General features: G+C 41.9%; 1 protein-coding gene across 1 annotated transcript in view; it reads right to left on the bottom strand.

Moving 5' to 3' along the window:
• slc15a4 (solute carrier family 15 member 4) overlaps window positions 1-21075 on the bottom strand; it is an 80104-nt gene that overhangs the window by 20952 nt on the left and 38077 nt on the right. The window contains exon 8 of the mRNA XM_084325776.1: window positions 15313-15471. Coding sequence (XP_084181902.1) covers window positions 15313-15471 — 159 coding nt within the window. The remainder of the gene's footprint in view (window positions 1-15312; window positions 15472-21075) is intronic.

Here is a 21075-nt window from a genome sequence, read left to right as displayed (position 1 = left end):
TATCCTTGAACAGTTCATTACGTGTGTCCACTATCCTTGAACAGTGCATTACGTGTGTCCACTATCCTTGAACAGTCCATTACGTGTGTCCACTATCCTTGAACAGTGCATTACGTGTGTCCACTATCCTTGAACAGTGCATTACGTGTGTCCACTATCCTTGAACAAAAAAGAGATAAAATAAAAATAATTGTGGAAGATATCCGTGTGGCCTTGTGTAGTAAATCTGATTTTCTCTATATGTATAAGAGACATGACATCCCTCATCCAGTGTAAGTGTGAAGGGGGAATGGCTGCCTTCCAGTTGAATAGGATGAGGCGTCTGGCAATGAGTGAGGCAAAGGCCATGGCATTGGATTGCCCAATAGATATTGCAGCGTTTTCCGGTGTCAAGCCAAATAGTGCAATAAGAGGGCATGGGTCAATATTCATAAAAAATATGTCTGAATAAGATTTAAAAATGGAAGTCCAGAAAGGGGCCAGTACTGGACAATGCCAAAACATATGAATAAGTGAGCCAGGGGCTTGGTGACAACGGTCGCATGTGGGATCCATGCCAGGATTTATCTTCGTCAGTCTAGTCTTTGACCAATATAGACGGTGGAGGAGCTTGAACTGTATCAGTGAATGGCGGGCACATATTGAAGAAGAGTGTATTCGGGCAAGAGCGTTTTCCCATTCTTTGTCTGTAAATTGATGATTTAGATCGGACTCCCAGTTTTGTCTTATAGCCAATACTGAGGAGGGTAGGGATAGGGATATGATGTTATATAGTTTAGATATTGAGCCTTTGATTACAACCTTCACCTCCAAGATGCGATCGATCAAAGTTTTTGGGGGTGTATGGGGGAACTGGTCAAATTAGCTCTTAACAAAATCATGTATCTGTAGATATCTGAAAAAATTTGTTTTTGGTAAGTTAAACTTTAGGGACAGTTGTGTGAAAGACATAAATGAACTGTCTTGGTACAAATCATAAATGTTCAGAATGCCCTTCTTAAACCAGTTGCTGAGGTTTCATCCACCATAGAGGGAGGGAAAAGGACGTTTTTGTGGACAGGTGACGACTGTGACATGGCGTGGAGACCAAAGTGTTTTCTGAACTGGAACCAGATCCGGAGGGAGTGTTGTACTAAGAGGTTGTTGGTGTACTGGGCGGTTGTGACTGGGAGCGAAGAGCAGACTAAGGATTGCAAAGATGTTCTAGAACAAGATGCCCTTTCCATGTCCACCCATGCCGGTACCCACTGACAGAGTCCGTAGTGGGAGTGACTCCAATAGAGAATGCTGTGAATATTTGCAGCCCAATAGTAGACCAAGAAATTGGGTAGTGCGAAGCCTCCCTGCGATTTAGGCTTCTGGAGGGCCATTTTATTTATTCGGACTGGGCGTTTGTTCCAAATAAAATCTGATATTGCCTTGTCGAGGGCTTTGAAAAATGACTTTGGAATAAAGGTTGGAATATTTTGAAATAAGTACAGAAATTTCGGTAATGTGTTCATTTTCACAGTGTTCACTCTGCCAACAAGTGATAAAGGAAGTGATGACCATCTGATAAAATCCTGCTTGGTGCGCTCCAGTAGAGGGGTGAAGTTGGACGCTATGAGATTAGAATGTTTATGTGTTATCGTTATGCCAAGGTAACGGAAGCTGCTTGGGGAAAGCTTGAAGGGGAACCTAGAGGGGGGGATATTTCTAGCTAAGGAGTTTATGGGGAAAAGTTCACTCTTGTTTAAGTTTAATTTATAGCCAGAAAAAACACCAAACTCGTGTAGTATGTGAAGGACACGTGGAAGTGTGGCCGCTGGATCCGCGATATACAACAGGACATCGTCCGCATATAGCGAGATTCTTTGTTCCTGTCCATTTCTAATGATGCCTTGGACATGGCGGTCCTTGCGAAAGGAAATAGCTAGTGGCTCGATCGCTAGTGCAAATAGTAGCGGGGAGAGAGGGCAACCCTGTCTTGTACCGCGTTGTAGGGGGAAATATTCCGAAGTCACATCATTTGTTCGAACTGATGCCACTGGAGAGGAGTATAAAAGTTTGAAATTTCTCGCCGAAACCGAATTTCTGCAGAGTATAGAATAAATAGTCCCATTCAACCCGGTCAAAGGCCTTCTCTGCGTCTAGCGCAACAACGACCTCTGCAACGGGAGACTCGGTGGATGAGTAAATTATATTCATAAGGCGCTGCAGGTTGAAAAAAGCCATTCTATCCTTCACAAAACCAGACTGATCTGGATGGATAATACTTGGTATAACGGATTCCGGTCGTCGAGCGAGTACCTTTGCCAAGATCTTTGCTTCATTGTTAAGGAGAGAAATAGGACGATATGAGCCACAGTCTTTCGGGTCCTTATCTTTTTTTAAGAGCAGGGATATTGAGGCTTGATAGAGAGTCGGAGGAAGCGAGCAGGATTGAAATGATTCCTCAAACATTGAAGCCATAATGGGACATAACTGGGTGGAATATTTTTTTAAGAATTCCACTGGGAACCCGTCTGGGCCTGGGCTTTTCCCACTCTGCATCATAGTTAAAGCCTGTTGGATTTCATCAGCGCTAATAGGCTCTTCCAAAAGAGTCATTGAATCATTGTCTATGACTGGTATATCCAAATTTGCGAAGAAATTATTCATAAGAGAGAGGTCTTTAGGGGAATCAGAGGTATATAGTGAAGAATAAAATGTTTTGAATTGACCATTTATTTCCAATGGGTCCGTATAGATCTCTCCAGTGGCAGAGTTAATTTGCGTGATCAAGTTCTGAGCGGTGCAGTGTTTTAGCTGTAGTGCCAGTACTTTACTAGGTTTGTCACCAAATTCAAAAAAGGACTGGCGTGATTTGAGTAGAAGCTGCTCAGCATGACTGAGCAGCTTCTACTCAAATCACGCCAGTCCTTTTTTGAATTTGGTGACAAACCTAGTCATCATCATCATTGGACATTCTAATACTAATACTAATATATATATATATTTTTTAATCCTCTCTTTCTCCGTTTTTTTCTCTGTTTTCTCCCCGTCCCAATTTAGTCGTCGTGCCAATTCCCCCCCTCCCCTACCTGTTTGTTGTGCGCGTGTTCTCCTACTGGTCGGTACAAGGGAACCCTGAAGTCATCCGCACGCTTCCTCCGACACGCACGGCGACAGCCAGTGACTCTTTTTTCACCTGGCAGCGAGGACTCTCATTGGTGAAGTGTAATGCGTGGGAGGTCACGCTGCCTTCATCAAGTCCTGCCTCCGCTGAGCAAGCGCCCAGACCTGACCTGTAGGCGTCGCTGTCCACAACGCCAGATTCCCACCCTCCCCCTAACCCAGCCAAACGGGTTAGTATAGCGATCAGCCTAAGCCTCAAGCAATGCTGACTCCGGGAGTCGAGACCGCAGCCTCTTGCATTGGTGAGAGCGCAATCTCCGCTATGCCACCTGACCACCCCTCCTAATACTAATATTTTTAAGAGAACAGAGAAGAAAATTGCCAAAAATCTTATAACGTCTGTGTTTATGGAATGGGGCTCCAAGGAATTGTGCAAGGTTTTGCTTTCTGCTCTAATTTCTTTATACAGCAAAGTTAGGTTTGACCTCCTCCTATCAGCCCATGTCCCCCAGGGCCCACTTAGCTGCTAAGCACTTTCAAAAGTATGGTACGGCTAATTACGGCAGCAAAAGACAAAACAAGGACTTGCTGTAAATCCATTAACGAACTCATACATATTTGACAGGTATTTAGGAGACAAATGCTGAGGGGAGGAAAAAGGGCAACTCGATCTATATAATGTGGTACAATACTGGTTTGACTTCCGGTTACGCTACAACATGTAGCACACGCATTTTGCAATTGCTCCGCTCCCACTAACGCTAATTTCGTTTAAAAACATTATTTGGACAGTAAAGAAAGAGAATAGACCACATCGTATGTATTGTTAAGACCCTCTACTAACCATATCAAAAGACAATATGGTTAAAGGTGGAAAGAAGGCAGAGAAAATAACTACGGCAACTTCAACGGCGCAGGACGTAAAAAAACGAGAAAGACGCGTCCTAACCGTCGCTGGTTCTGAGCCGACGGCGACAAGCTCCGAGGAGGAGAAGGAAGAGGACAACTTACCGGGATCATCGATTACGGTCCCCGAAAGAGAGTCAATAGAGACCAACATAAAAGAAGGTACAGATTCAAGCTCCGTGAAAGGGAGAGCAGCCAGATTTATGGATTCCAACGTCACTGCATCTATCTACCATATGCCGTCAACTGAAGAAAGCAGAAATCCACCCGATTTCAACACACTGTCTAACCTGATGGTAGAACAGTCTAACCTGATGAAAGAACAGTTAGAACAGTCTAACCTGATGAAAGAACAGATGGTAGAACAGTCTAACCTGCAGATTACACACATCAAGGCGCTCGAGGCAAACGTCGAGGCTAAATTCGATCGCATCGAGGCTAAATTCGATCGCATCGATGAGAAATTAGAAGAAGTCAAGAAAGCGATCGATGCACAGTCAAAGCGAATCACGACAGTGGAGATTTCGGTGACAGAAAACACAAAAGCAGTCAAGGCGAACGAAGGTATCATGACAGAGATGGGAGAAGAGATGGAAAAAGTGAAAGATGAATACCGGAGGGAAATAAAATTGCTTAAAAACGAAGTGATGGAGAGGCAACTAGAAACCCATCGTTACCACAGGCGGAATAACATCCGCATTGTGGGGCTTGATGAATCAGTGAACTGCGATGACATCAACTTTCCAAAAGAGTTATCAACGATTTTGGAAAACTCCGATCCAAACAAAGTGCCAGAAGTGGAACAAGTTTACAGAATTGGTTCCCAGGGGCAAAATATCAACGGGCCGAGAGTCATCATTGTCACTCTGCGGAAAACTACAACAAGGGATGAAATCATCAAATATGCTCGCAACCAACGTGGGAAGCTGAAGTATGGTGATAAACCAATATTTATCTACGAAGATTTGAGCAGAGAGGCCATCATCCGACGTCAACCATACAAAGTTGTGATGCAAAAGCTGTACATAGCCGGCCACAAGCCAAGGCTAGCATATCCGGCGCTGTTATCATTCTTGGACAATAACGGCCGCAGGTCAGGTCCATTTACACCCTTTGATGCTGAGGATTTCCTGAATCAAAATGCAGCAAATAACCCAAAGCATGACGGAAATGCCGGAATCAGTTAAGCCTCTCTCTAAATATATACCAGTGTTGGAATGACTTTATTGTGTTCATCAATGAGGTCATTCCACCAGTGTTGGAATGACATTGTTGTGTTTATCAAAGTAGCAAACGATATGCAAGTCGTCTATAACAAAGTGTACTGTGTATAATACGTTTCATAATACATTATAATTTCAGTCTCTGGTCTCTGAGGGGACAAATAAATATCAATGCAAAAAGATCTATCTGGAATATTCTGGGTTTATCGCTCAAATGCCCTGGGTCTCTTAGATCATTCTGGAATGTAAAATAGTCTAGGCACTAGTATATTCTACAACCTTCTAGAATATAAGGCACCATGACAACGAAGCATACAACTCTAACAATAACATTCGGTGTGCATACACATAGCAGATAATAAATTAAATGAAGTGCAATCAGCCCTTAATAATACTTTAAAATTATCCACACATAAACGTATGAGCACAGCAAGGTTATTCTAACAATTTAAGTAATCATTCCATTAAAGGCACATTGAAGCGCTAAAAGGCGCTGCTTTTCTATCTTATCTAATCAGTTAAATCGGTTCTAGTGGCTTCTCCACGTTGATAATTATTTATCTCTTATTCCTTATCTATATCTTTCCATTGATTTTTATTTTATTAAATTTTTTCTTCTCATTACTCTATATTTTTTAAATATAATTTAACTTACATTGTTCTTTTCCAATGTTCTTCACATTAAGGTGTCAATATTACTATATATTTTTTAAATATATTGTAACTTACATTATTCTTTTCCAATGTTCTTCACATTAAGGTGTCAATATTGATCTACAATCTTTTCCTTTTTTTTTTCCCCACACGTTGGTGGAGGGTTCAAAGGAATATGTCGATAAAGGTTTATTCTCTTTTTATTTTATTTTTTATTTTTATCTTTAGGTTATTTATCACAATACTTCATTACAGTAAGGGAAGGTGCAAGACCAAAAGCGACATTCTATTGCAATAGAATGGAAATGTTAGATCCTATGGCAATGAGCATAGGAAAATTAGGATTACAATGCTCAGGTTGGGCAATCCGGTGGACCATGGGAGAAAGTCAATCGCGGAGGATGTGTTCTTGGAACACAGGCATGTTCGACTTTCTGGGAGAGGGGAAAATAGGGGATTTTTATTTGTATATATATATGTTTTTAAGCTCAGCTCTCAACGGGACCTCATTAATTGGATGTGCATCTATTGTAGCTTCATACTCCAGAAACATTACCAAAAACTACACGAAAACATGCATAGACTATGGCTAGTTTGAATATAATGGTATGGAACACCGGTGGGATAAACAAACAACACAAGCGCAAAAGCGTGCTTACACTGATGAAAAAAGAACATGTGGACGTGGCACTATTAAGTGAAACGCACATTTTAGAGGGAGACATAAATACGTTAGCGGATAACATATACCATAATATTGGTCACTCTTCTTTTGCTACGAGAACTAGAGGGGTAGCCATAGTCGTCAGACGCAAATTAAATATCGAATTGAAAGGGGTATGGTCGGATGCTGAGGGGCGCATAACTATAGCTAGGATTATACACAATAACAGGAAAATTGCATTGGCAGCGGTATATGCCCCGAATTTGTACGAAGTGGGTTTCTTCACTTCACTAACAGGAGAAATGTTAAACCATCCCGAGTACTCATATATAATAGGTGCGGATTTTAATGCCATTTGGAACCCAAGGATGGACAAAACTTACCTTTCCTTCTCCAGCGAACAAAAGAATTCATCTAAAGCATTAAAAGATTGGTCGAAATCAACAGGAGTAACTGATTTATGGCGTTCACTTAACCCCATGACCCGCAAGTACTCCTGTCGTTCGGCGAGACACAACACACTATCCAGAATTGATTACGTCTTTGCATCCCCGAGAATATTTGATAAATACGAAGTGGAAATGACACCCAATGCGCTATCAGATCACTGCTACTTAATCCTGAAAGCAACATTTGGTACACTATCTACCCGGGCCCCAAGATGGCGTTTTAATTCGATGCTGCTTAACAACAAGGAATTCATTACACAAATTAAAGAAGCTCTCACAGTATTCCTACAAGATAATGCTAACTCGGTGCAAGATCCCAGAATATTATGGATGTCGGTAAAGAATATGATCAAGGATTTCTCGGATAGATTTACCTCCATATTGCGCAAAAATCAAAACACAAAACTGTCTGAAATGGAAACGCTTTACTCAACGCTTTTTAATTCTTTAAAATACAACAACTCTACTAGACTAGATAACCAAGTTAACATTCTAAAGACCGAGATCAAAGCAATGTACAGACAAAAATCGGAATTGCAAATACGCAGCACTAGACAACAGCAGTACTTCCAAGGTTCTAAACCTAGTCACCTATTAGCCATGCGACTAAGAATTAATGCAAAATTTGCAGATATAACTGCCATTAGGAAACAACAAGCTCTAGTAACAGAACCCAAAATAATAAACGATACATTCAAAGAATTCTACTCCGATTTATATAACTCAGAAACGACCTTTGATCAAGACAAATTAGACACATATCTTAATCAAATTACTCTCCCTAAACTTACGGATGAAGAAGCTAAACAGTTAGAAGTACCGATCACATTAGAAGAACTCAAGAAGGCCATATCCGGAATGAAAAACGGCAAAGCTCCGGGAATTGACGGTATCCCATCAGAAATGTACATTTCTTGCTGGGACATATTTGGACCCTTATTACTAAATATGATCTTATACTCAGTCAAAGAGGGAAGCTTCATTGAACACCAAAATACCGCACTCATTTCAGTTCTTCACAAAAAAGACAAAGACAAAGACCCCACTGAATGCGGTAGTTACCGTCCTTTAAGCCTCCTCGGAACCGATGTCAAACTGTACTCTAAGATATTAGCCATCAGATTGCAAAAGCATATGACGTCTTTAGTTCATACGGACCAAACAGGCTTCATAAAAGGTCGCCTGATCAATGATAACATAAGGCGAATACTGCACGTACTAGATACAGACAAAGAGGACATCACACCTAAGGCGATACTATCCCTGGATGCTATGAAAGCATTTGACAGGTTGGAATGGTCGTTTCTATGGGCAGTATTGGAAAGGATGGGGTTAGGAAAAGGTTTCATTGATATGATTAAAGTACTATACAAGGACCCATCGGCCATGATTACAACAGGCACAATCATCTCCAAAATCTTTCCGGTATCACGCTCTGCCAGACAGGGTTGCCCTCTTAGTCCCGGACTATTCAATTTATCATTAGAGCCTTTAGCACAATATATAAGACAATCCCAATCCATAGAACCAATCGTAATCAAGGGCACACAACAAAAAATTAGTTTATATGCGGACGACGTAATATTGTTCATGCAAAACCCCAACACCACATTGCCTCATCTGCTCAAGTTGATTGAGAACTTTGGTGACTTATCGGGATTTAAGATAAATTGGCCGAAGTCGGCTTTCCTTCCACTTAACACCCCTGCAAAAAAAGATATAACCCTCCCAGGTGCGATACCGATGGTAAAACATTTCAGATGCTTGGGAGTGGAAATATTCCCCACCATAAGACAAACGGTGAAGCACAATTACACAAAAATACAGAACAAAATCAAGGACGACCTGGACAGGTGGGCAAAACTTAAAAACTCAGTACAGGCAAGGGTATCAATAGTTAAGATGGATGTATTACCAAGAATCAATTTCTTCAGCTCAATGCTTCCGTTACCTCCTCCAGAGGGCTACTGGAAAAGATTACAAACCTCCACATACAAATTTATTTGGAATAACAAACCACCTCGCATAAAAAGATCCACCGCACAGAGAAGTAAAGCAGACGGTGGCATGGCAGTCCCAGATTTTTTACAATATTTTAATGCCTTCACATTAAGACCATTGAAGAAGATATGGTTTGACCCCGAGGCTTTGGTATCTTGGAGAAAATTAGAAGAAAACATAGTAGCCCCACAGAGATTGAAAGACATAGCATACACTAAACTTTCAATCAAGCATTGTGAGCGAGAATTTGGCCCAATAATAACCCATGCAATCAGGACATGGCGGGAAACACAAAGGACATTTCCTAACAATCAAGTATGGCATAATCACACTCCCATATTCAATAACAATGCTCTCTTAATGGGAAAACGACCTATAAGATTCCCTGTATGGGAAGAAAGAGGCATACACTCATTAGGGGATATTTTTAATAACAAGGGCCTCTGTAGTTATGTCGAAATATGCATAAAGTTTAACCTCACCGAGTCCACATGGCTTTTTTACATACAGTTACGACTTTGTATGAGATCTCACGGTGTTCCATTACACATACCAATTGAACACCACAGATACCACAAATTTTTCTATGAAAGAGATACATTGGGAGGTTTTGTATCAGGTTTTTATTATCAATTACTAACGTCCTCGTACGAAACCCTTCAACTAGACAATGTCTGGAGGAGGGATATACCAGACCTGGAAAATGACTTTGATTGGCAAGGAGCCTGGGCAAATGTCCGACTTACATCAAGGAACCGGGATCATCAACAAATCAATCTGAACTATATTCACAGGACATACTTGACTCCTATAAGGCTGTGCAAAATGGGGCTTATACAAGACTCCAAATGCTCCCAATGTACAAATGGGGACGAAGGAACATTTATGCACATGTATTGGGACTGCCCACCAGTTAAGGCATTCTGGAAAGATGTGTCCCAACAATTATCAATACTCGTATTTTGGAATATACCTGTACACCCCGCGGTATTGCTATTGAATGATGTTTTTGAGTTTGCAGTGAACCCACAACTAAAAAGATTGGTTTTATCGGGTATCACAGTAGCTAAAAAACTGATTGCATCACGTTGGTTTCAACCGGAAAAAATGTGCCGGAAAGTGTGGTTTCTTACATATCTTGATGTGATATATCAAGAAATATCAACAGCAAGAATTCTGGGGCTCAATGAATCCAAAATGTTAATGTGGTTAGAAGTGGTGGAGAGAATAAAAGCTAGCCTATAATGGTGATGTCTGGTTAGGAGTGAGGGATAATGGAGGTACTATCCAAGAGGGGGTCCGGGAGGGGGGGATTTGAGCTGGAGCATATGTGTGTAGGGTTTTAGAAAATAGGTATTAGGGGTATATTATATACTAACATTTATATAATTGTAACTTCGCTGGATATACACGGTATACGGTTAAAATGTTATTATTGACTATTTTTGTTTTATCCTGTTTCTGTACTTGCATATATTTTAACCACCTTTACTGAAAGTTTCATTATACATTGTGTGTTGAGTACTGACTTTTAATAAGTTTTGTTTTGCAATAATAAAAAAAAAAAAAAAAAAAAAAAAAAAATACTGGTTTGAGACACTGAAGTTCAACTTTCTGTTGCCTTTTTAACGAGAGCAGTGTTAGAGTTATGATGAGACTCCAAAATCCAAACTCATACGTTCTCCTGCACGACACAACACCAACTCAATATGTGTGTACTTAAAAGATGTGGACCAATTTACCTGCTAGTGGGGCTGCTAAAATTGCACGAGTCGAGAAGAGGCGAGTCAATATCAATTTAAGGTTTGAAAATGGATCGATGGGAGTGCAACGACCCAACATCTTACTGCTTCAATGCATTCAATATCATCTTCGGACTCTGAATTAATTCAGGAGAGGGGGATCAATGCATGTTTTGTTTTTGTACGGTTGCAACGTTCAGCAGCTGGCTTGTCATTCGTAAAGAAAAAACTTTGATAGATTTGTGTACGGCCACTGAAACTCACACACAGTATATGCCTCCACACTCTGTAACCTGAGACCCAGGGTTCTCCTCTTTGTGCCTTTTCTACTTCATATAGAAGCCTTTTGAAAAAGAATGAGAGGAAATGTGACCATTTGACTTTGAAAGACCCTTATTAAAACGTTGACATTTCTTTAAGTGCGATCCGACACTTGGTGGACAGGAAATGCAGATTTGCATTCTTGTACTTTGAATGTCTGAGACGAGACAGACCACTTGACCATGTGATTTGGGAGAGTGGTCACGACTTCAACCCTGGACAAAGAGAAAGGTAATTTCCTTTCCGAAGACCATTTTGTCTTCTCTGAATAGTCTTCACTCAATGGCAGAAGCGAATCGGGGCAATATATTATACATTTTCGGGGGAAACAAAACATCGTCCTGTTTTAATGGTGCTCTAGTGAGACAGTGGCAGGGAGTGAAGGTTGACCTTTTATTGACTTGGTCCCTCTGAGGGTTAAAGGAGCACCGTCTCTGGGGAGATGAGATGGATTTATTTTTGTACCAAATAAAATAATGTGATGTACGACCAGTCTATTAGATGCTTTGGACTGGGAACTTGAAGAATCAATGTGGACAATACAAAGACCTATACTGTATAATATAACAGCCATGCAGGGAAACTAGATTTTCCACAGTGTGTCATCAATTAACTTCAAGCCCCGCCCTCTTTTATTTTCTTGAACAAACTTTGTCTGAGGGAAGCAACAGATGGGGCGGGCTTGAGATGGGTAAATTGGCCTCATTCACTTCACGCCATCTTTATTTTCTTGCATTGCTATGACCACATTTCAATGAGCGGATGACTTCGTCATTTCCATATATTTAAAAACACAATCGGAGACAGTTAATCGTGAGTTTGTAATTCCTAGAGTGTATTCTGCCTGTTGTTTAGACTCTTTTGGTTCTTCAAGTGGCAGTGTTAACAGTGAAGTGAATGTGCACTTCTGCATCTGTACCTCCCCCAAGTCGACCAATATGGTGTCAAATTGAGTAAGGGAAATACGGGTAGGAGCTCCTTCAACTGTGTTGGTTAAAGTTAGTTTGTGTGGAGCAGCAGGAAGTGGAGTGAGAGATAGCAGCAGAGATAGTGCCAGGATGAGCCCGCAGCACCGGCTCCATGGCACACTCTGTGATCAGGCCCCCAGACTGTGATTAATACTGGGTGTCTCAGTCCCATCAAGTCTGCATGGCTCAAACTCAACACACTCTGAGGCTCCTGTAGATGGTATCACGTGGCCCTGAGCTATGTAAATAAGGAGGATCCACTCCCGTCTCTCAAACCAACAGGTGAAACCCAGCAAAGTACGACTGGGGGGGGGGGGGAGAGACACCTGCACAACAACCTGGATGATTTCTGACTGGCATCAAGGCTCAAGCTGCTCACGCTTTGTGCCATCTGTCTTTCATCAATAACCACATTGATGTTTTATTCCGTTTGTTCAGCTCTGTCACCCTTTAAATGATTTTCCCCCCTTCTTCTCAAAAAACAGGGAGAAGAGGATTCTTGCGGGCGATGCGGCTCAAATGATGCTTACTAAACAAATGGCCCCGCAGGCGAGGCAAGGCTAGGGGGCGAAAGGATGGATTTATCAAGGCGTGCCAAGCATCTCTTGAGTGCTAACATCATCAAAAAATACCTCCCGGCCTGTCGGCACACTGTATTAATGAGCTATTAGGTGTTTGTGGGTAAACAATTTACAGTGGCTGGCTTATTTACTGCATGCTCACAGGAAACTGCATCTGGGGTGGGAGCCTCCGCTCGCCAGGGAGCACATCCATCTGCTGCCACCCACAATGCTATCCTTCTAGCACTCGGACAGATTTACACAAACCCTTTGTCGTTAGTCTGACACGTCTATTTATTACAGGAAACACTCTTAAAACAAGATAATTGCACTGGGTGACCCAATTGCCGCCGCCCACACACACCCACAGCCCCCCCCCCCCCCCCCCCCCCCCCCCCCCCACCTCCTGCGTTACTATTTTACAAACTCCTCAAGTGGATTTTAAATCAGCACAAGACATGGAAATTCTTGTGACACATCCAGGGAAAGTATTTCTTAATATCCAGAATCCACATCAAGGATCCCATTGAGTCTGAGTCCAACATACAACAGTATGTAACAGTTACAGTACAACTACAGTATTTACCCCCCCTCAAATTTTTACACATTTTGTTATATAAATAAATAAAGAAATAAATAGAATACATTTCAAAATGTATTTTCACAAATAGCGGCAGAGAAGTGATTTCTTCTTCCTTTTTTAATGAACCCACAGGAAATTAAATTGAGTGAACCATCTATTCCACTCTGTGCCCTGAGGCACATTCCACCATTGAGATGTACAGTATGAAAGACACTGTTGATATGAAAGACACTGTTGATATGAAAGACACTGTTGATATGAAAGACACTGTTGATATGAAAGACACTGTTGATATGAAAGATACTGATGATATGAAAGACACTGATGATAAGAAGACACTGATGATATGAAGACACTGATGATATGAAAGACACTGATGATATGAACACTGATGGTATGAAAGACACTGATGATATGAAAGACATTGATGATATGAAAGATACTTATGATACTGATGATATGAAAGACACAGATGATATGAAAGACACTGATGATATGAAAGACACCAATGATATGAAAGACACTGATATGAAAGACACAGCTGATATGAAAGACACAGCTGATATGACCAACACTGATGATATGAAAGACACTGATGATATGAAAGACACTGATGATATAAAAGACACTGATGATATATGAAACGTTCAACAAGTCTTTGCCAGCAAAGCAATGTAGTCCAAAGGAAATAAATAAGGAAATGAATACATTTACATTACATTGTTTTACACCTTCACACAAATCTCTTGAATACCCTATACATAGATAGAATAGATCCGACATAAAACATATGCCAAAGGAAACAGGGGCCAAATAACATTTGTTAGGCACCACTCCTGATATACAGGTGGTGTATGGATAGAATCTTTAGATATTGGAGGATGGTCTTTTTTTTTATTGTATTGGTAGAGATCAAAGAGCACTGTGTTGAAGGCACTTTAAATACATCAGGTCAAATTACTTCTGTCTGAGCAACTTCCATGAATCCACATCCTATAATTGTCCCTGTACTTTCCTGGCAGAAGCATTTCCTCAAAAAACCCTTGTGAAAAATGATTACGGAACAGATGTACTGTAGCATCAAAGAAGAATATCAATATCCCATAGTGATTACAATTTAAAATCACTATGGGAGCATAATATACAGTGTGCGGATATTCTTATTTTATGCAGCTTCGACATTGTGTATCCTGCACCTGTGGAATGGTTTTGGATGTGCATACATTTCCTCTGACTGCATATGGAACAGATCACTAATATCCTCACTTCTCGCAAGACTAAAGGATCCACCACAATACAATACATTTCAATAACTATTAGAATCTGGGTTGTTCAGGTTTGTACACCAGAGCATTGGTACAGTATATACAGTAACACGTGATACCCTAAAGGCAAGCGAAGTAGACAGGGAGGTCACCAGTTCAATCCCGGGCAAAAGAAGTTAATGGATAATACTCTCCCCCTCCCTCAACGACTACTGTTAGAATGCCAGTGAGCAAGGCACTTCACCCCAAACTGTTCCAGTGGATGTTCTTCGTGAAAAACTGTTCTTCGTGAAGAACTATGACTATGTACTGGTACATTAGTCATGTACTGGTTGAACTGGTTGTACTGGGAAGATCGCAGGTGTGAATGTTTTTAAGATGCAAAGCACCTCTATGATCGGCGATGTCACCAACTCAGTCACTCATTCACTCACTCATTCATTCAGTTACCAATTCAGTCATTCAATCACACTTAGCTGCTCTGCCCGTAGTGGTGGCTCAAAGGCATGGCAGTGATGGCACTTTCTGGTTCACTCTATGCAAGAATGCTTTGCTTAGATAACTGTATGTCTGGGACCCCTCGGTTAGAGAGAGCAGCCGTGCTCAGAAAATCTACCCTGGATGAATAACAGTTAAAAGTCAACCATGTAGTTTTGTGGTAGAATATTTAACCTGTGAAAAGTCAAAAATAATTGTGTGTGATATATCTTTAGAACTGAATGAATAGTATCTCAAGAAGATCCCTGGAACACTGTATGATGCTAGATGGTCTATATTGTGAAAAAGCCAATAAAGATATGTTGGGGAAAAAAATAAACTAGATGGTCTGTTTGTCTGTGAAAAAAAAACACAGGGTATGAGTGTGTTTGTGTTCTCTTACCAAAGTCTTTGTGGGAGGACATCCAGCCAATCACCTTGAGGGAGACAATGGCCAACAGGCCGGAACCCACGAAGGAGCCAATCCCAGAGAAGAAGAAGAACAGACCCATGATGGCGCTCTGCATGGACCTGGGCGCTGCAGAGTAGGCAAATTCCAAGCCTGCAACAGAGAGAATAGGAGACTAGAAAGTTTAGAAACCAGACTAAAACTAAATCAAGACTACTGTACATTCACATTACATGCTTTTCATCTACCCTATCAATTTACCATTTAAATGATAGTTCACCCAAAATAAAATAATTTTTTTTTTCTCTTACTGTTATGTGTGGGTTCTGTGTGTGCCTTGATCAGGTGTTCCCAGTGTGATGTGTTATGTCTAGCTGTAGTTCCCTGTCCTGGTTTTGTAGTCCTTATCGTTTCCCTTCCAGGTGTACCCATTTGTAATCAACCCAGGTGTGTCTTGTCTCGTCATTCCCTCATGTATAAGTGTTCCGTCTTACCCTGTGTCTGATGCTGATCCTGTCTGTGCAGTCTGTGGTCTTGTTTGTCATTATTTTTATATTCCTTTCTGTTCACAAAACCATGGTAACTATTAATTAAATATCTTTTGTTGGACTTTGGCTACCGTCTCATTATTATGTTACATTGACCAGACATCGAGCCTTCTAATTGTCAATGGTAACGTAATACTTACACAGAGTGCCATCTATCCATCCAGATCGTTTTGGTGTGATTTGCTTAGTTTTGGAGACATCAAAAACCCTCACCAGATCCGGACCCATCACACTCACCATCAATGACTCCACCATCACCCCCTCCCCCCTAGTCCGAAACCTTGGTGTCCTCCTCGACCCCATCCTCTCATTTGACCCCCACGTCCGCTCCATTGTAAAAATATCATACTTTCACCTCCGCAACATTGCTAAAATCCGTCACTGCCTCTCCCCCCCCCCTGCTGCTGAATCCCTCATACACGCCTTCATCTCCTCCCGCCTGGACTATTGCAACTCCCTCCTCACTGGCATCACCTCCCGCTCCCTCCATAAACTGCAAATGGTCCAAAACTCAGCCGCCCGCCTCCTCACTAACACCCGGTCCCGTCAACACATCACTCCTGTCCTCCACTCTCTCCACTGGCTCCCAATCAAACACAGCATAAACTTTAAAACACTACTCCTCACCTTCAAAGCCCTCCACAGCCTGGCCCCCCCTTACCTGACTGATCTCCTTCTTCCCTACCGCCCCACCCGTTCCCTCCGGTCCTCCTCCACTGCCTCCCTCACTGTCCCGACATCCAAACTCAAAAACTTTGGTGATCGGGCCTTCTTTCGCACTGCACCCCGACTCTGGAACTCCCTCCCTCAGTCCATCAGAGACTCCCCTACACTCTCCACCTTCAAAGCTCGCCTCAAAACCCACCTGTTCTCCCTTGCCTTCAACCCCCACCCACCCATAACCCCCCCCCCCCCTCCAACCTGATTGATGTCTGTCTCCTGCCACTCTGTCTTTTTGTGCTATCTCATGCTGTCTTCCCTGTTCCCCCCATGGTCTCATGTTCCTTTTGTTTTTGTTTCTTTGTTGTTTCTTTGTTTTTACTTTGCTCCCGACTACTGTCAGCGACTTTGGGTCATTGAGAAGCGCTATATAAATTAAATGAATTATTATTATTATTATCTGCTGTAGAGATATATGATGTCACTCAAATACAATGGAGCTGAATGAGGTGGCATTTTTTAAATACATTTGAAAAACTCAAAAGCAATGTCCCTTTCCAGAAATCATGACCCAGTTACTCAAGATAATCCACAGACCTTGTTGTGAGCAATGTAGGAACTATTTTCTACCAAAGTACACCCCCATTCCTTATTTTGAGTGTCATTCAGTTCCATGGTATTGGAGTGATGATATCTCTACAGCAGATATCTCCAAAACTAAGTGAATCACACTGAAACTATCTGGATGGATAAAATACATGTTTCTTTTGGGTGAACTGCCCATTTAACAATAGTGAGCCTGAAGTTATTGTGGTGCACTGTAAGGAGTCTGTTGAGCATGGGAGTGCTCTCAGAACACATATTAAAGATGCAATTGTTTCTGAGAAAACATCTCAATATTGTATGTGTCATGATGAGAGAAAGAAATTAATTGAAAATGAAGAGTGAAAGGCTGAGGATAAAGATGTGGAGAGAGCGAGTGATCAAATCGTTCTCTTATCGCTCAAAGATCCGTCGGCCTGTGAGCTAACATTGATCATTTCATGGCACCTCACACATGTGATTTTTCAAATGAGGCCCTATAGCTACAACTGTCAGCAGAGATTAGGAAGCCTGTATCATGTAAGGTTGCCTTTTAAGACCTTCTTCAGAGCGGGACATTACAGTAATCAATGTGACGCAAAGCTTACGGATACCCGCACTGGGGGGAGGGGGGGGGGGGGGGGGGGGGACATGCCTTATAAGAAAAGAAAAGGAGGTTACCTCTCAGCTTTCAGATATTTTCTCTCTAACCATACCTGTTTCTCCCTCTGTATTTAAGCATTACATCACGTGCAGGAGTGGTTTGTGAACAATAAACCATGCCTAGGGGTGGTCGTTAGACCCCCCTAGGCATGGTTTATTTTTCACAAATCACGACTGCAAGTGATGTAATGCTTAAATAATACTAATACTGCCAATTGTATTAGTATGAACGACCAGCCAAGCTGATAGCAATGCAGAGAGCTGGGCTCGAACCCAGCGTCTCCTGCATTGGTGGCGAGCGCCTTGCCCACTACACCACCTAGCCGCCTTCGATTACTGAATATTATACTATGTATGTAACTCATGTTAAGGTTGTGTCTTTTGTATTTTTATAATTATGTATATGTTGTGGGATCACTGCACGTGTTTTTTTTTTTTTGTCTTCGGTTGCTGCGGTTTTGATGGTCTTGGCTCTGGGACGTGGTGGCCCCGGGTTCGGGGTCTCGGGGAGTCGGAGTGCCATTGAGGCGTGGTGCTCTGGTTCCCTGGGATGCTGGACTTGGGGTTCTCGTGGACCGGGGGCCATGGCTGTCGGGGCTGGGGCGGGTGGGGGCTTGGGGCACTCAGCTTTATGTGTGGTGGGCCTGTGATCTGATGTATATATCAAGTATTATTTTTCCTGTTCTCTTGTCTTGTGACACCAATGTTATTGTTATTGTCTGTTAATCTGTTTAATTATTATTATTATGATTATGATTATGATTATGATTATGATTATGATTATTATTATTATTATTATTATTATTATTATTATTATATATATTTGATTTGATTTACTCCTTCATTTATTCTTTATATTATTTATTATTGTGTTCTGGTATCATGTCTTGTTATATGTTATGTGAAAAAAAAAAAAAAAAAAAGATTTGATCACAAAAAAAAGAAAAGAAAAGGAACAAGAGCCTGGAAACATAAGGATGAATGAATGATGAATGAATGAATGAATGAAGGCTATTACCTATCGGCAAACATCAATGACCTTTCCAGGAGAATGCACAAAGAAGCACTTATTTGTACAAGTATCCTAAGCGAACCCTTTGATACCAACAGATACTGGTCAACAGCTCTATGCATATCACAGGAGCTAGCATGGCAGGGTGAGGTTTCCCAGTGAAAGCGTTACACAACGTGGCTGGACAGTACAGACCAGTAGTGGAGAACTAGTTTCAATCCACCTCTTGTCCGTTTGTGAAAACAATGATCCAAGGTGGGGTTGTAATGATGATGTCAGTTCCGCCAGACACAACAAAACAAACAAGCGGGCTGACCTTTCTGGACCAAGAGGCTCAATTATTTATTTAAAAAATAAATAAAATAAAAAAGAGCACAGACTTAGATATTTTATTTTTCTTTCTCCCGTGGGCAATGTTGGAGGGTGATTTTTCTTTCCCAGACCCATGGCCTTTAAAGGCACATTCATATTACCTAAAAGCAGACCCATAGCCCTTCAAGGCATAGGCCTATTGGTATTGCCTAAAAGCAGGCCCATAGGCATTCAAGGCATATTGGTAGTGGGTCAAGGCATATTGGTATTGCCTAAAAGCAGACCATAGCCATTCAAGGTATATTGGTATTGCCTAAAAGCAGACCCATAGCCATTCAAGGCATATTGGTATTGCCTAAAAGCAGACCCATAGCTCTTCAAGGCATATTGGTATTGCCTAAAAGGCATGACATGGATTTATTATAACAGAAGAAGACTAGAGGGAAATGTTCCCTTAATTTAAAGCAGACATATTCACAGTCACAGTTCTGTCAGCCAATTTTCCTCAAGGTGAAGCCATTTGGGGAGACGGAGGGAGAGTGGATTGTGTATTTTAGGTGTGCATTTTAGGTTAGTCCCCATAGCTTTGTTATGTCTGTATTTGACTTTCATGGGGACCCTAACAGTAAGGTATGAATGCCAGTAAGAAATATGTAGGCAATGCTATGGTAGATCTCAGATGCTCATTAAACTGAAGAAATATAGGGGGAAAAAGACAATATTAAACTAGAAATGTTCATTCCCAGAAACCCCTAGACTGAGAGGACATTCTCCCACTATCATTAAATAAAATGACCTTGAGGGCTTAATCTTCACACACCATGTAGAAATAAAGACAGTGCTATGTAGGAATGACTGCAACAACAAGAAACCTAATTATAAGAGGGTGGCTCAATCATATCCAGGGGCCTATAACGAACCCCAGTCGCCCAGGTATCAGAAATCTCTCTGAAATGTTAAGCCTAAGGCCAGGAATAATCATGACTGCAGAGGGAATGGCAAATAAATAAATAAATAAACAACCAGGCAGATTTCTATTGATTTTGAATTTGCTCAGCTTCCTATCCTCCTACTGTAGAGTTGGTTAGCTACTGTAGGCGAGGGGAGGATATTACATACAGGGGCGAATTCACAAAGGGATTGCGCAGCTTTTTCTGACGCTATGCCGGTGCAAATAGCTCTGAAACAGTTTGCTATTCACAGAGGAGGCACAACAGGTGAAATGAGGTGGTAACTGCATTCCATCAGCATTGCGTCCGGTGCTATTAGCGCATATTTAAATGAGGTAATATAGGCGGAACATGTTCCCCTTTCTATGCAAATGAGCCTCGTCCAAAAACACTCCCAATTCACATTGGCCAGTGCAAATTGCACCGCACAGTTAAAGCGACGCTCCTACAGTAACGTCTTCAGAGATCTGGTGGTAACTAAGCGACGTGGAAAGATTTGGGTGATTTTGCGCAAGCTCCCACACGCGCGCCCATGTGCGGATCGACGCAAGATTTCTCCCGGTGGTAGATCTCGGCGGAGGGCACGACTTCCCAATGCACCAGAAATCTCTGACCTCTGTGGTCATGAAGGTCCTGGAGCGCTTTGTCCTGGCCCACCTGAAGCTCATTACAGATCCTGTGCTGGACCCGCTGCAGTTCGCGTACAGAGCCAATAGATCCACAGAGGATGCTGTGAACATGGCTCTGCACTATACGCTGGAACATCTGGACTGCACGGGCAACTATGTCAGGATCTTGTATGTGGACTTCAGCTCGGCCTTTAACACTATCCTTCCACCCATCCTGGAGCACCAGCTATCCCTGCTGCAGGTGCCGGCCTCCACTCGCAGGTGGATTACCGACTTCCTGTCCAACAGGTCTCAGCGGGTGAAGCTGGGGAAGAGCATTTCCAGCTCCAGGTCCAACAGCACCGGTTCCCCGCAGGGCTGCATCCTGTCCCCACTACTGTTCTCCCTGTACACCAACAGCT

Source organism: Notolepis coatsorum, assembly GCF_963971535.1.
Source record: "Notolepis coatsorum genome assembly, chromosome: 1".
Taxonomy (NCBI): Eukaryota; Metazoa; Chordata; class Actinopteri; order Aulopiformes; family Paralepididae; genus Notolepis; species Notolepis coatsorum.
This window is presented reverse-complemented; position numbering and strand designations above follow the sequence as displayed.